At 59.3% G+C, this 15,030-nt stretch overlaps 2 protein-coding genes across 3 annotated transcripts; one reads left to right on the forward strand and one right to left on the reverse strand.

Moving 5' to 3' along the window:
- Positions 1–3,795: 3,795 nt before the first annotated feature.
- On the forward strand, positions 3,796–8,331 carry POLR2J (RNA polymerase II subunit J). The gene is made up of 4 exons (XM_043456660.1): positions 3,796–3,951; positions 5,246–5,335; positions 7,267–7,441; positions 8,140–8,331. The coding sequence occupies exons 1-4, from the start codon at positions 3,899–3,901 to the stop codon at positions 8,173–8,175; spliced, it is 354 nt and encodes a 117-aa protein (XP_043312595.1). The 5' UTR covers positions 3,796–3,898; the 3' UTR covers positions 8,176–8,331.
- A 323-nt stretch (positions 8,332–8,654) lies between these two features.
- On the reverse strand, positions 8,655–15,024 carry LRWD1 (leucine rich repeats and WD repeat domain containing 1). 2 transcript variants are annotated; one of them, XM_043456655.1, is made up of 15 exons: positions 14,817–15,024; positions 14,086–14,320; positions 13,883–13,999; positions 13,338–13,475; positions 12,997–13,101; positions 12,611–12,733; positions 12,420–12,522; positions 12,124–12,233; positions 11,734–11,941; positions 11,192–11,264; positions 10,962–11,102; positions 9,529–9,620; positions 9,185–9,340; positions 9,000–9,112; positions 8,655–8,922 (listed from the first exon to the last, which is right to left on the reverse strand). In XM_043456655.1, exons 1-15 carry the CDS (start codon positions 14,894–14,896, stop codon positions 8,776–8,778), a joined length of 1,941 nt encoding a protein of 646 aa, XP_043312590.1. In that variant the 5' UTR covers positions 14,897–15,024; the 3' UTR covers positions 8,655–8,775. The 2 variants fall into 2 exon arrangements, with proteins under 2 accessions (XP_043312590.1, XP_043312591.1); XM_043456656.1 differs by lacking the exon at positions 13,338–13,475.
- Between the last annotated feature and the right edge of the window lie 6 nt (positions 15,025–15,030).

Raw genomic sequence — 15,030 nt, forward strand, 5'->3', positions numbered from 1 at the left:
CTGCCCCCCATCCTGAGGACTTCCTTTCTCCTCCCACCTACTGTCCCCGCCACACCCCTGGGTCCCACTCATCCATCGCACAGGCTACGGAGCCTGACATGTCTCACCAGCTGGCCCCTCCTTGCAGCCCACAAACAGCCCCTTCCTCCAAGCGTCCTGAAGACTGCAAGCAGAGGCAGGTCAGAGCCTCAAACCACGTGGCCTGGCCCTGTCAGTGTCCCTTATGCCAACCTCCTCATCCCAAGCAGGACTTCCTGGGTCATCACCTCCCTGCCCTCCTCCCAGTCCCTCCCTAGGTTTACAGTAACCTTCCACGTAACTAACGAGACAAAGGAGGGACAGGATCTTCCAGCATATTCTTAAAGATCTCATTCAACCAAGTTTAGAGTCTCCCCTGTGAGCCCAGACCTGGGACAGTTCCCAAGGGCCTGGGTCACAGGCAGGACCCCTGACCCGGCTGACTAGCCAGGCTCTGGGGCAGGACCATCTGGGCAGACTACAAACTGGGTTCTTTGAGGGGTGGCCCAGAAAGGCAAAAGGGTGATGAAGGTACAAGGGGCTGCCCCCTCCCTTCAACCCCCTGGCTTTTGAGGCCATATCAGGCTTTTCTCCTGGCCACAGCCTTGATGGGGGTGGTTCCCCCCCCCACAGCTCACACCAACTCAAACCCCTGGATGTTCATCGCTTCTTGGTCACGATGCCGCCATCCTGTGGGCCTCACCAGCTGCTTTGCAGGGCTGGGCATCCCCTCTCCGTTCCTGGCCCAGGGCTCAGGTCCAGGGGGGCTCATCCCTGCCCCCATCACCAACTCCTGCTTCTCTGGCTACTTCCCTAGGGTCTCACACACATCTCCTGCATGTTGGATCTTCTTGAGTTTCAAGGATCTCCTGATCAGGAAGTATGGGCCCCAGGGTCTGCTGAGCCCCCAGGCAGGGAGTGAAGGGGAAAGAGAAGTGTGCACTTATAAGGGGTTGCCACAAGTAGAACCACGGTGGGGGCGGGTTTTGGCCACAACCCTTGGCATGTGAGATCTTAGTTCCCTGGCCAGGGATCAAATCCACGTCCCCTGCACTGGAAACTCGGAGTCTTAACCACTGCACCACCAGGGAAGTCCCAGAACCGCAGATTTTAACGGCATACACACACAGCCACCCACTGGCAACACTGGCCACCCTCTCCAATGGATCTGATGTGGGCGTGATCACTGCCACCCTCTCCTCCAATGGACCTGATGTGGGCGTGGTCACTGCCACCCTCTCCTCCAATGGACCTGATGTGGGCGTGGTCACAGCCACCCTCTCCTCCAATGGACCTGATGTGGGCGTGGTCACTGACACCCTCTCCTCCAATGGACATGATGTGGGCGTAGTCACTGCCACCCTCTCCAATGGATCTGATGGGGGAGTGGTCACTGCTACCCTCTCCTCCAATGGATCTGATGCGGGCGTGGCCACTGTAGCCTCCTCTCCCGTGAGTACCCACCCAGCTAGGTTCTCCTCTCAGGTTCTGAGCAGAGCTCCCTACAGTCCAGGATGCTACGTTCTTTTTGGAAGCCTCCTGGAAAAAGGAGAGAGAAGAGACTCCTTCCTGCCCTCAAGTTCAGGCGGTCCTGGAGATCACCCCCTCACCTGCCCAGGGAGTCTGTACCACTCCCCTGGGATTGCCAGGCCTGTTATTCATCCGCCCCCCAGATGTCTTGAGAGTCTGATTGGGCCCTCAGACACAGGCCTGCAGTCCTGGGGCTGGCGTTCAGTACAAAGCAGACACCCTGGGAAGCCCTGAGTGGGCCTAGCTCTTGTGGTATGTGCATTTCTTCATCCTCTGAGCTGATCCCATAGGAAATCTGGGCAAATTCCCACCGACTTCCTCTTGGGAAATTCCTGTCAAAATATAATTTTCAAATACGTTAAAAAATGACTCAGACAAATATAGAATGAACATGTAACAAAGATTTATTACACTTCAAGGAGGAAAGGAGTGTTGAGCAAAGCTGGTTCATAGACTATTTTGAGAAGCTGGGAAATGTTAGAATAAGATGGTGATATTAGATACAAAACTGGTGGATGAAGTTTTGTATGGGATGGAAACCTTTAAGTTAACAAGTAACTTCAGTGTCTGGGCTCTAACTGAATAATAAATATCAAAGTCAAACATGGGTTCATTCCCCAAGACTAGGGATTGCCAGATTTTTCCTCCAAAGGCCCAGGCATGCAGGTTTTGGTCACAGTTATTCGTGTGGCACAAAAGCAGCCACAGGCAATGAGGAAACCAGTGGGGACAGCGTATTCCAATGAAACTGTCAACTTAAAAAACAGTCACAACCTAAAAGACTCTCTTGGCAACAACAACAACAACAAAAGACTCTCTTGGCCCGAAGAGTCAGGTTGGTGTGGGCCTCCAGCATATGACATTTCTCACCGCAGGTCTCAAGCTCAAGTAGGAAATAGTCCTTCCCAGGAAGTGGTGAGGGAAGCTCCAGATTTCCTTGGGGGCTCCACAGCTGTGGTCCAGACCTGAAGAAGCAGCTAGGGAGCTGTTACAGCTCCAGTAGTTAATCTGAGACCCTGGCCCCTGTTGCTTTGACTGCTCAGGTAGGACTTTTATTCTAAGCTGTAGTCTGCAAAATATCAACCAACCAGAACCGACTCATACCCTTATCCTTTCGAGTTCCTCTCAACTGTGTTGACTCAAAACAAAAAAACCCAGAAGTTGGAAGTTATGTTTGATTTTTTTTTTTTGCTGCCCCACGTGGCTTGTAGGATCCTACTTCCCCAACTGGGGATTGAATTGGGCCTCAGCAGTGACAGTGCTAAGTCCTGACCACTGGATAGCCATGGAATTCCCAAATGAGTTCTGTTTTATTGGGGATCCTACTGAGGACGATAGCCTGGGAGACAGCCTTTCAGATCGCTGTGAGGAACTGTTCCAAAGACGTAAAATACAAGACAGGATATAGAGGAGCTTTTTTGGTTTTTTTTTGCTGAAAAACATAACACATGTAGTCGAGTATCAGAAGATCGCTCCTAATCACAAAAGACAGACACTCAAGGACTTCAGTGCTTTTCTTGGGAAGATGCAAGGATGTGGGCTCACTGAAATGATTTCTAGATATGCAGCCTAACTATCTAGGGCCAGCATCCTGTTTTTCTCCATCCTGAACTCTCCTCGGGGCGCACTGTCAGGGGCTGGTAACTCGATAGTGGGCAACCGCTCCTTGTTTACTGAAATGGCAGACTTTTTTTTTTTTTTGGTCCCCACCTGTTTACACCTGCTTCCTCCCTAGCCCTCCCTCCCCTAATAAGAAACTCACTAGGCTACAAGCCCACCTGGAAAGTCAGTTGACAACCCGGCCAGGGGTCTTGCAGCCCTTCGCGTGGGCACAGGGTTTTTTTTTCATACACAACAGTCTAGCCCAGGGGAGGTTTCTTCCATCCCTTCTGGTCACACCTGCTCACTACCACAAGGCTTCCAGCTCCGTTCAAGGGCCTGTTCCTCTGTACTCCAAGGGCACATTTCCAAAGAGGGATAAAGGGACAAAGAGAGCGGAGGGAAGTACACCGCAGGCTTCCCGCTTAGCTTAAACGAGGATATCTGAGAACCGAAAGAGAACCCGCCAGCGTTCCCACCCAGCGCCAAAGCGCGCCGGGACCCGCAGGTGAGCGGGGAGGAGCTTCTGGACTCACGCATGCGCAGAGCCACCAGCCTCCCTCTGGCAGGCTTTCCTCACGCCTGCGCAGGATCCTCCAGACCGATAGGGGGCAACGAGCCGATCCTCACACGGGTTAGGCAATGCCGGCGTAATCCGGAAGCAGCCGCTAACCCGGAAGTGGTCGCTTGGTTGGGTTCTGGAGGCGGTGGTGGCTGCTGCCGCGGTTTTGAAGGTGGCCGCGACGCTAGGATGAACGCCCCTCCCGCCTTCGAGTCGTTCTTGCTCTTCGAGGGCGAGAAGAAGTAAGTGGAACCAGCCTGGGTCAGGGGCGGGGGGAGGGTCGCGGGCCCTCGACCGTCTGCGCCCGCAGATTCTGGGGCTTCTCTGCCTGTTCTCTGCCGGGAGACAGAAGCAAGTTTTGCTCAAGTGTCTACTCGCCGAGTGCTCCACACCCGTGTCTGCCAAACTTAAGACAGTCCTGGGTGGTGGTGAGCCGCCCCATTTTCTTGACGAGGAAACCAAGGCTCAGAAAGGTTAAGTAACTCCTCCAGGCGCACAGAAATGGGCCTATTTGTATTCGAACCCGGGGTTTCTGGCTCCACAGTCTTCCCACCCGGCACCGTTATCCTCTTTGCTGCATCCAGAGGACAGTTTGACGGCTGTCAGACTCACACCGGATCTTCATTCGCCGGTGTAAAATCTCCAGTGACTCCTTATTGTCTGCTGGTGAAGGGAAGTGCAGTCCAGTGCTCAGATAGCCTGCGTGGGGATCCCCCATTTAAGAACTCTGTGTCTTTGGGCAAGTGACCCCTTAATCTGCCTAAGAACCACTTTCCTCGTCTGGGAAATGGGCTTATTAGTGTATTAAATCACAGGATTTTCTCTTTGGGGAGGTTAAATTAAGTAATTTATGTGAAGTGCTTAGTCTAGGATTCAGCACAAAGAAGACCGTCTTTTTGTTTTGTTTTTTCTCCACGCTGCGGTGGCGTGGGGAATCTTTCCCAACCAGGGATGGAACCCTCACCCCCTGCTGTGGAAGCGCGGTCTCTTGACCACTGGACTGCCAGGGAAGTCCCCGAAAAAGACCATCTTAAATGCTGGCTTTTCTTTCTCTTAACTGCCTGGTCTTAACTGCAAAGCTCTTCAGTCTAGCCCGTAGCCCCTTGCCAGCCACTTCAGTCTCCCTTGAGAGCAGTGGTTCTCAACCCCGGGGACCACTTTATCCCGCTAGGGGACTTTGGCAGTGTCTGCAAACATTTCTGGTTTCTAGTGGGTGAAGGCCAGGGCTACTGCTAATACCCTACAGTGTACCAGACAGCTCCCTACAAAAAAATTTTCTGGCCTAAAATATCAGTGGTGCCAAAGTTGAGAAGCTCTGCTCTGAGAAGAAGGGATAATTCAGAGTAGTTGAGGGTCCTACAGTACCAGGTGTGGCTGGGTTTGGGCTTCTCTGAGTCAGAGAGGTTTGTATGGGATGAAGAGATGGGTAAAGGCTCTCAGGAGGAGGTAGGGCCTAAGCTTGCCTTGGAGGAGAGGGTTTTAGACTCCAGGGAGGAAACCCCCCACCCCCAATCTGTTGCCTCCTCCTCTTCCTAGGATCACCATTAACAAGGACACCAAAGTACCCAATGCCTGTTTGTTCACCATCAACAAGGAGGACCACACGCTAGGAAACATCATTAAATCGTAAGTTCCAAGTCAGTGGCTTTTGGGGGTTGTGTTTTTTTAACTGTTTATTTACTTGGCCACGCCGGGTCTTAGTCACGGCACACAGGATCTTTAGTCGCTGCCCGTGAACTCTTAGTCGGGGCATGAGGACTCCAGCTCCCCATCAGGGATCGAACCTGCGCCCCCTATGTGGGGAGTGTGGAGTCTTAGCCACGGGACGACCAAAGAAGTCCTGGGAGTTACGTTTGATGGGCTTTTTGAGAGGCCAAGCATAAGTTCCAGAAGACATTCTCCAGACTCTTTGAGCTCCAGAAAGTCCTGGGAGCTGGCTGTGGGAATTCACAGATCCCAGTGCCTTTTCTTCCAAATGATGGTGACCCCATATCTGGTCTTGCCGCCATTTCTCTGTGTTGGCTCAGTTATCTGATTAAAGAAAGTAAATGCCCAGTGAGCCACAGAAGGAGGCCCACTTGAGGCTCTGTGCTCACGAGACACCTTCAGAGTTGGCCGCCCATCCTGTCACAAGTAGTGACATCAGTGACACCTGGCATTCCAAGACGCACGTGCCAGAGATTGTCAATTAGTAGAATAAGGGAAGGAGGTGGGAGAGGGACTCTGGTCATCTGGTGTCCTGGTGGTTACCTGACACCTGGTATTTGCACCAGTGAAGTCCTGGCCCAGTAGGTGGCCAGCAGTGGGATTGCCACTCTGGCCCAGGAACTTGTCCTTTCACTACTGAAGCATGCTGTCAGTGAAACCAAGCCTTTCCCGGGTCTGCATGTTTGAGGCTGCGGGCAGGAGGAGCCTGTTTATCCCCTGGTGTGAGTTAGGGGGCGGGGTTGCCCAGCTTCTGTCTGGATGACTCCCGCCCAGCACCACGCCAGGGGTGCACCCAGGTGCACGCAGGCCCTGCTGCGCGCCCCCCCCCCCCGCCCCTGTGAGCCCAGTGTCCCCTCCTGTGCCAGGCCGCACCCCTCCCTCGGTGTGCGTACTTTTTATAAACATTTTATTTGTTTCTGGCTGTGCTGGGCCTTCACTGCCGCTCAGGCTGCTCTCTCGTTGCAGTTCGAGGGCTTCTCGTTGCAGTGGCCTCTCTCGTTGCAGAGCACAGGCAGCCCGGGCTCAGGGACCGCGGCACGTGGGCTCGGGCGCTGTGGCCCCCGGGCTCTGAGCACTGGCTCCATGGCTGTGGCGCACGGGCTGAGTTACCTGCTTAGCCGCACGTGTGATCTTCCTGACCCAGGGGTCGAGTCCTCGTCTCTGGCATTGGCAGGCAGGTCTCTCCTGCTGAGCCACCGGGGGAACCCCCCAGTGCTCACACTTGACAGAGCCGCGCAGGAGGAAGCCTCCCGGGGCCCAGGGCACAGGCTTCAGTCCCCACAGCCTCATGGAGCAGGACCCCATGTGTGCGGCTGGCAGCTGCCAGCCCGCGTTGCCCGGAGGATTTCCGTTTCTGGTTCATTAAGTGCTCAGAGCCTAGGGCCTTCTTCACCTGCTGCCTTTATTTACTCTGCCAGATGCTCTTTGGGGACTGGGAATGGGGCTTTTTTTTTTTTTTCTGGTTTACTGGACGCTGGCTGGATTTTTGCTGTCTTGGGAGGTTTCTCTGGGGCTTTTGCAGGCTCCTGGACATCCCCTGAGGGAAGAGGTGGCTGTTCACTAGGAACGGTTGTTGACTGTCTTGCACGTAGGTGTGTATATGGAAGGAGTCCCCACGGGCTGTGTCGTCTTCAAGTGTCTGTTTAACTCGGAGATTTTTGCAGGGGCTGGGGTGGGGTGTGTGACACCACCACACAACACACTCTTAAAGGTTGGGAGTAGCTGCGTGTGCTTTCAGGCCACAAGCCAACAGGGAGCCCTTTGGTTAGAACGCCACAAGGGGGCCAGAGCCCCAAGTGCACTCGGCCCAGCACCCTGCCCCCCTCACTGCGCCCATCCTTGTGTCTCAGGCAGCTGCTCAAGGACCCACAGGTGCTGTTTGCTGGCTACAAAGTCCCGCACCCCTTGGAGCACAAGATCATCATCCGGGTGCAGACCACGCCGGATTACAGCCCCCAGGAGGCCTTCACCAACGCCATCACCGACCTCATCAGTGAGCTGTCCCTGCTGGAAGAGCGCTTCCGGGTGAGGGGCTGCTGGGGGGGGCGGGGGTCCCCACAGACACCAGCCTGTACGCCCTCACCCAGGACGGCCCCTGGGGGGTTGCCTCTGACTTACTGGGGGGTAGGGGATGATGACAGCAGGGACGTCCGCCACAGCATCCAGCAAGTGTGGACTGAGGGTTTACGGAGCTGAGGCCTGGGACCTGCGCTCTGCATCCGGGGGTGGGCCCTCCCCTGGTGCCCCGGCCTCCCTGTGGGATCGAGGGGCCTGTTGCCTGGGGCTGGCCCTCCAAGCCTCTTCCCTGCAGTGTCGGCCCGCTGTGGTTGGTCTGTCTAGGGTGCAGCTCACTGTACCCTGGGGGTTCCATCTTCGAGAAGTCCAAATGGGCGTGGCCACACTTGTTTATTCGGGGGTCTTTAAAGTCTAGACATAATTGAGAGTGGGAAAGAGCCATGGCTTCCTGAGTCACCAGGAGGCACCTCTGCTCCTTGACTCTCTCCTGCCCCAGGCAATAGGACCTGAGCTGCGGGGGAGTCAGCGTGGGTGGGGCTGGCTCCAGGGCCCCTGAGGCGCCTGCCTAGCACCCAGAATGCTTGGGGCCCGCTTGCTGCTTCTATTCAGCTCACGGCTGCACTCGGGAAGGGCACGGGGGCGGTTTCCTGGCGGCCCTCGGTCAGGGAGCCTGGGGCTGAGTCTCCAACACCCTCACTCCCCTGCAGGTGGCCATCAAAGACAAGCAGGAAGGCATCGAGTAACTGGCTGCCCCCGGCCCTTCTCCAGGTGGGCGAGAGCGCTTCCTCTGGCTGCAGGCCTCCGTGTAGGTTCCAGTGAGCGCCCCCCGCCCAGACACCAATGTGTCTTGTACATAGAGAATCTGTTTTACTTTCCTAATAAAGCGTGGCCAGAAACGACCTGGTTGTGGGCTGAACAGAGATGACCTCACAGCAAACGGACCGTCAGCTCAGGGGAGGTAGTGGACCTGTTTTGACGCCACTTGGGGGCCTCATTTCAGAGTGGTCTGGCCCACAGACCTGATCTGTGTCTTGACAGGGTGGCAGGAGCTCATTCTGAACAAACCCTGGGAACCTGGGGCTGCCAGACGCTGTCTCAAGCAGAAGGGAATCGAAAACCCATGTGTTTCCAGGAGTCTCTGCTCTGGAAGCCTCAGCTGCAGGGCCAGCCAGCCTGCCTCCCTCAGCACAGGGATGGGGCCCACAGAGATCTCTCCCCAGGCTTCTCTTACGAAGTAGCATTTAATAAAAACAACAATCTCAGATACAAAGACCCCGTCACTACCCCCAAAACTGAATAAGTTAAGCTATGTCCTTGGGGCCCGGTGACGAGGCGGCCCACGCTCAGGGCTCGCGCCGCCTCCAAATGGCGACGATGTTGGAGTCGGTCAGCGCCGTGAGGTAGGTAAAGGCGGGGTTGGCCACCACTGTGTTCACCATCGTCTTGGTCACCATCTGGCCCAGCGCCTGGGGCTGGGGCCACTTAAGGATCTGGGAGGAAGAGGGGGCTCTGAGCAACTGCTTCCCGAGCAGGGCCCCCGGGCAGCACCGGCCCCTCGCGTGCCTACCTGCGTGGGGGCCTGCACGGCGGCCTGCGGCGGGGAGCACTGTGCCAGGAGGGGCCTGACGTCGTAGATCCACACGCTGCCCTGCTCGTCCCCGCAGAGCACAAGCCCCTTGTCTGTCAGGACAGGGATGGAGTCTTAGGTGGAGCAGAACTTGGGGGGCGGGGGGGGGAAGGGGGGCCACTCACCAGGACAGGTGCTGAGGGAGAAGTAGGCCAGGATGGTGGGCGACCACTGCAGCCGAGCCAGGACCACCACGGCCACCGTGGACTGGCTGCCCCGGCCCTGCCACGTCTGGCTCCAGCTCCACAGGCAGATGGTGCCCGGGCCGCTCCCCTTGGAGGCTGATGGGAGAAGGAAAAGCTATGCCTGCTGGGGGGGGTCCCTTCTCCAGACACTTCCTGGTCCACAGCGAGGGCCCCTCAGAAGCCCTTGGACCTAAACCCCCGCCCAGAGAACTCACCCCAGAAGGCCTGGCCAGGGCCCAGCGGGGTCCCAAGAAGCCAGACTCCCCAGAGCTGGGCTCACTCACCCACGACATCCTCGTTCACGAACGCCAGCCCGTCCACCCTCTGTCCCGATGCCTCAGAGTCCTTGGAGAAGACAAACTCGACTTCACACACCCTGCGGGGCAGCGGAAGATGCTGGTCAGCCCAGAAGGCTGCAGGAAGAGTCACACATCAAAGCTGGGCACTCAGATCCCTGCCGGGCACTTCCTCGGGACCCCTGGTCCACCCAGGCCCTGCAAGGGGGAGCCAGCGGGTGGGGGTGGGGTGGGGGCGCCGCCAGGAAGGGCTCTGAAGCCTGACTGCGCCTCAGGCTGAATGAGGTGAGCAGTTCGCTGGCCAAGGGGCAGGAGTTTGCTCTGACGCCGAGGGCAGTGTGCGGAGTGGTGGCTGAAAGTGTGGGGTCACACTGCTTGGAGAGGCTCCCAGCAGAGTCCGAGATCCACAAAAGGCAGCCAAGTACCAACCCCAAGAGGCGGACACATCGGAGATGCGGAAAAGACATCACAGGACTTGGCGAGGAGGCAGACGTGGGTGGGCAGGGAGGGAGGAGGCAGAGGCCGCCACCAACAGCTGGCTGGACCACTGCCCGGTGGCAGCTGGTCTGTGCCGAGATGTCTCTGCAGTTTTCCCCGGCCACCTCCCCTCAAATTCTCCCCAGACTATCCCTGCACTCAGGTTAAAATTCAGTACATCACCAGAGCCCACAGGCCCGGTCTCCCCGGGCCCAGGCAACCTCGCCCTTGCCTTCCCTCCAGTGTTCCAAGCTGTGGCCAGACCTCCCTGGTCAGCCAGCTCCCCCTGCCCCTGGCCCTTTGTGCTTCCCTCTGTGTAAAGATCCTCCCTCCGCCTGCCCACCTGACCCTTGGGGCTCGTGAAGAGCCCAGGCCTGAGGACCTGTCCATCTGCCACTGGTCACCTCAGAGTCCCCTGAGCCTCCCTGCTCCTCTCGGAGCGCCTTATTCGTCGCTGATGCCTGTCTCCTCCCCCAGGCTCTGGGACCGTTGAGGGCAGGGCTTCCCTGCCGAGCACTGCCTCCTCCCAGGGTCCAGGAGCCACAAGCCTCAACCTGGCCTTCCCGGGGCCTCGTCCCAGCCCAGACACTATCCCCCTTGCCCTCAGCTAGCCCTGGGGTGTGAGTTACTGTCCCCACTCCGCAGATGAGGAAATCATGCTGGACAAGGGAAAGTCCTACAGCTGGCGAGTGGCAGGACCTGGGCAGTGATGAGGTGATCTCAGCCTGGGGTGCTGGGAGATGTGATCTTTCCTCGAGAGATGAGCAGGAGGTGCGGACAGGACAGCTCTGCGAAGAGGGCCCCGGAAACTGCCTCGGGGGCTGCCCAGCAGGGGGCATGGTGCAGGCACTACCCCTGGCAGCTGTGCCTGGGGTCAGAGCCTTGGACCTGCAGCTGCTCAGCTCTGAGGACGGGCTTTCGGGGCACCCCCTGCCCGCACTCACCTCCTCTTCTGGGGCTGGTCCAGCCGCACGTCCCAGCAGCAGCAGCCACCCTCGCAGCCAGCCAGCAGGTAGGCGTCCGGGCAGGGGGCGACAGGGCAGAGGCGCAGGGGGGTGGAGGTGGTATCCAGTGTGAGCAGCTGGCTGCCAGCAGGTGAGAGGAGGCAGGGTGTGAGGCCACAGACTCGGGTGTGCCCACCCCCCATCCCGGGCGTCCTGCCTCGCAGCGTCACCTGGCCTGGAATTCATAGTCCTGGTTGGGTGTCCCAATATCCCAGAGGATGATGCGCTTGTCGTAGGAGGCCGCTGGCGCGGGGACGGGAAGGAGAGAGGTGGCCCTGAGAAGGCCTCACTCCCTCCTGCAGGCCGCATCCCGGTGGAGACTGGGCTCCTGAGGCTGGGAGACAGGACTCCCGGGCCCCCTGTCCTTATCCTGCTTGAACCGAATGTGCCCCACACCAGGCAGCTACGGCTCAGATACCACCTCACCACACCCAGAGAGCTGGGGTACCCACCCAGATCAGACACTGCCCTGGCTCTGAGAAACCTCCAAGGCCGCAGGGCAGGTTGGGGGAACAAGACAGAACCCGAAGCCGGGTCAGCTGTCCCTGAAGCCTCGCGCTTCCTGCCGCAGTCTGAGCTGACCTTGGCAGCCGGTGTGAGGCCCGCCAGCTACAGGCACTCCGCACCACCCCGGGGAGGAGCCCTGGGGTGCCAGGCTGCAGGACATGGGTACTGGGGGAGCCCTGGGGGGTTTGGGAGGAGAGGCTCTTACTGAAGAGGTGGGTCTCGTGGGTGGGGCTGAAGCAGAGGGTGGCGATGGCCTTCTTGTGGCCCCGGATGAGCCCACAGCAGAAGCCAGCCTGCACGTGCAGCAGCCGGACCAGCCCACGCAGGCCCGCGGCTGCCAACACGTTCCAGCGCTTCTTGTGGCCGGCCTGTGTGACCACCGTCAGGGCGGTCCAGGCCACGGAGAAGAACTCCTGGGGCGGGGAGGGGAGCAGTCACCGAGGGGCAGAGCTACCTGGGAACCGCGGCCCAGCACTGAAGACAAAGGCCACCTGGTGAGCTGGTGGCAGAGTCTGGCCCCTCGACCTCAGCACTCCCGTCCCCAGCAGCCACGGCTCTGCCCACCAGCCCGCGGGAGCCAGGTGCTGGCACTCACCTCACCGGGCACCTTGTACTTGTGCAGCACAAGGCCCGTCTGGCAGTCGATCACACACACGGCCTCCCCGCCGCACGTGGCCACGGTCTGGGACGTGGCCCCTGCCTGCCCTGTTTGGGAGGTCAGTCTGGTGAAAATATTTTCAGTTGTCCACGGCAGTCGCTCCTCCTGACCTTAATGACACTTTAAGCACTCTGTCCCTCCCTGCTCCCCACCCTCCCAGACAGCCCCTGCAGGTGGCATTCCCAGGGCCCCTGCCCCGGGGCCCTCGGCTGGCCTGCCCCCCAAGGGTGTACCCTCGTCCCAGGCCGGCTCGAAGGCGCAGGCCCAGAGCTGGGTTTTCAGGTCGCTGGGGCTGTTGTTCTTGCTGTGGCATTGCAGGAAGTGCAGGGGCTCCAGCTGCAGGACAGGGATGGGGACAGAGGGCGGTCACGGCTGCCCCGGCCCTTCTCCCGCCTCGCGCCTCCCTGCCACCACGCGGGCTCACCTGGCCACTGTCAGGGCCCACAAGGCTGCCCTCCACCGGGCCCAACGGGGAGGTGCACACCCGCTTCTCGGGGGAGAGGCTGAGTGGGGTGTCACCTGGCCGCCTCAAGGCCACTGGCCTGGCCTGTGGAGGAGGGGGCAGGGGCAGGCTGAGGTGTGGTGACCGGGCACCCATCTGCCCGGGGCTTGCCTCCTCCCTGTCACAGACTGAACTTCACCCTCCTGGGGTATGGGAGGCAAGGGGTACCAGGGTCAGAGGAAACTCACTCAAGCACAGGAACCCATCTCCTGGGCACATCTCAAGGACCCCGGCTTCCCTAATGCCTCCTGAGGCAAGAAGGGCCAAGGCAGGCCCACGGAGCCCGGGAGCCCCAAGGAACCACTCACCCTGGGCTCCTGGGTAGCTGTGGCTTTGTGGCGCCCCTCTGGTGTGTCTGCCTCATGTGTGTGGGTTCCACCAGAGGCCACCAGCTCCTCAGAGATCATCTGCACCTGGATGGGAGCAGGCCATTAGGAAGCTGGGCACAGTCCTGGGGCCTCCAGCCCCTCCCAGACAGCCAGTCAGAGCTGGAAAAGGGTCTTTCCAGCCCCCAGGGCCACCTTCCCTGACCTGCCCTACTCCCCATGTCCTCTTGTGGCCAGAGACGTCCAGGGCGGCTCAGGCTGTGGGAGCCAGGGAGGAAGGAGCTGGGAGAGCCGCCTGGCAGCACAGCAGCGTGAGGGCATACCCGCCACTGGGTGAATTCGCTGAGGGACAGGGGCCCGTAGCGGACGCTCCTGACAGCCGACTTCACAAAGTCCGCCTGGGCCTCTGCCTGCTTCTCTGGGCTCAGTGCGGCCACGAACTTCTTCCAGTGAGCTGTGACCTGGCACGAGAGGGACCAGGTTCAGGCTCAGGCCAGCCCAGCTCTCCTGGATCTTCCGTGGCGCCTCTGTGTCTAACGATCAGAGGTGTTGCGCTCATCACCTCCAGGAAGCCTCCAGGAACCACAGCCTTCTCGGCTGCACGCTGCACAAACCCAAGCGAGCCACAGGGAGACACAGCCCCTGAAGGGAAAAGCTGGCCCAGTGTAGCGTCACCGTGAAAGCGTCTCAACGTCTCATACCTGCACAAGAACAAGAGGCCAAGCACCACAGCCAAGCTCAGAGCCCTGGGTCAGGGTAAGGTCTCAGGGCTGCTGCAGCCCTGAGCTCTCGGTGTCCTCCAAATACTCCATTCTGCCACTCACTCCTCAAGGCTCCCGAGTACCAGGGATACCTCCTGGTTCCTTACCCTGGTGGTCAGCTCCCGGTTCAGGTTCTCCGCCTTAGAGCGAGTGGTGGAAGCATCCTTGCCGTTGAACTTACGGAGCTCGGGCAGGAGGAAGGTGACTTTCAGGCTGTCACTGACCTGGGGGAAGAGGGAAGAGTGGCTCGGGGTTGCGCCCAATCTGTGGCTGAGCCCCAGCCCATCGAGTGCCTGGGGCTGCTGCTTACTGTCAGGAAGGGGTTGCCCTCCAGGCTGAGCTCCTCAAGTTGCCGGAACTGGCAGAGGGGGGTGACGTCGCTCAGCTGGTTGTTGGCGCAGTGGAGGACCTGCAGGTGGGGCAGGCCCAGGTCAGCGGGCAGCGTTTCCAGTTGGTTGTCGGAGAGGTCCAGCTCTTGTAGCTGCTTCAAGCGACTCAGGAGCTTGGGGTCCAAATCCTCTGAGAGCAGATTCAGCCCTGACAGGCTGGGGAGAGGTGCAGACAGGGCGGGCTCAGGGGGCAGGCCCACCGACTTCCACCCCACACCCAAGGCAGCCCAGGTGCCTCCGATGGCTTTTCTCTTGATATTTCTTGTTGCCTGTGCAGTTGATCCCCAACATCCCCTCCCTTCATAACTACTTTAGAACTTGAAGCAGCTGGCTACCTCCAAGAGGCTTTTTCCTGATCCTCTAGGGGGGGCTCTCTGAGCTCCCCTGTAACTCTCTCAACAGGTTGCTCCATATTCTTTCTGCAAGACTGTCTCCCTAGCAGCCCAGGCCCTCTTCTAGGGCAACGCCGCTCCAGAATCCCCCCCAACCCGCCCCGACCCATCTCATAACGAGAGAACCGCGTTTCGCCCGACTGTTTAAAAGACGGGGTGATAACGGGGCCGGGAAGGGAGAGAAAAAGGATCCCAGGCTTTCTTTCCGATTGCCCGCCGACCCAGGCCCCGGTGGCGGACAGTGTGGCCCCGGCCCTTACTCCAAGCTCCGGATCTTCCCCAGCCGGTCGCTCTTGGGTCGCCCCCGTTGGATCAGCAGCCGCGTCGAGAGGGGGGCCATGGCGAGAAGGCGCGGGCGCGGGCTCCCGCTGCGCAGCACGCGTATCCGATGCAGGCGCCAGCGTCTGCCTCAGTCCAGGAGGTGGCGCCGCGCGAATCCGTCCGCGGCGGCGACCACCGGAAGGAAGCGGCCCC

The sequence above is a fragment of the Cervus canadensis genome, chromosome 32 (assembly GCF_019320065.1).
Source record: "Cervus canadensis isolate Bull #8, Minnesota chromosome 32, ASM1932006v1, whole genome shotgun sequence".
NCBI classification, from domain to species: domain Eukaryota; kingdom Metazoa; phylum Chordata; class Mammalia; order Artiodactyla; family Cervidae; genus Cervus; species Cervus canadensis.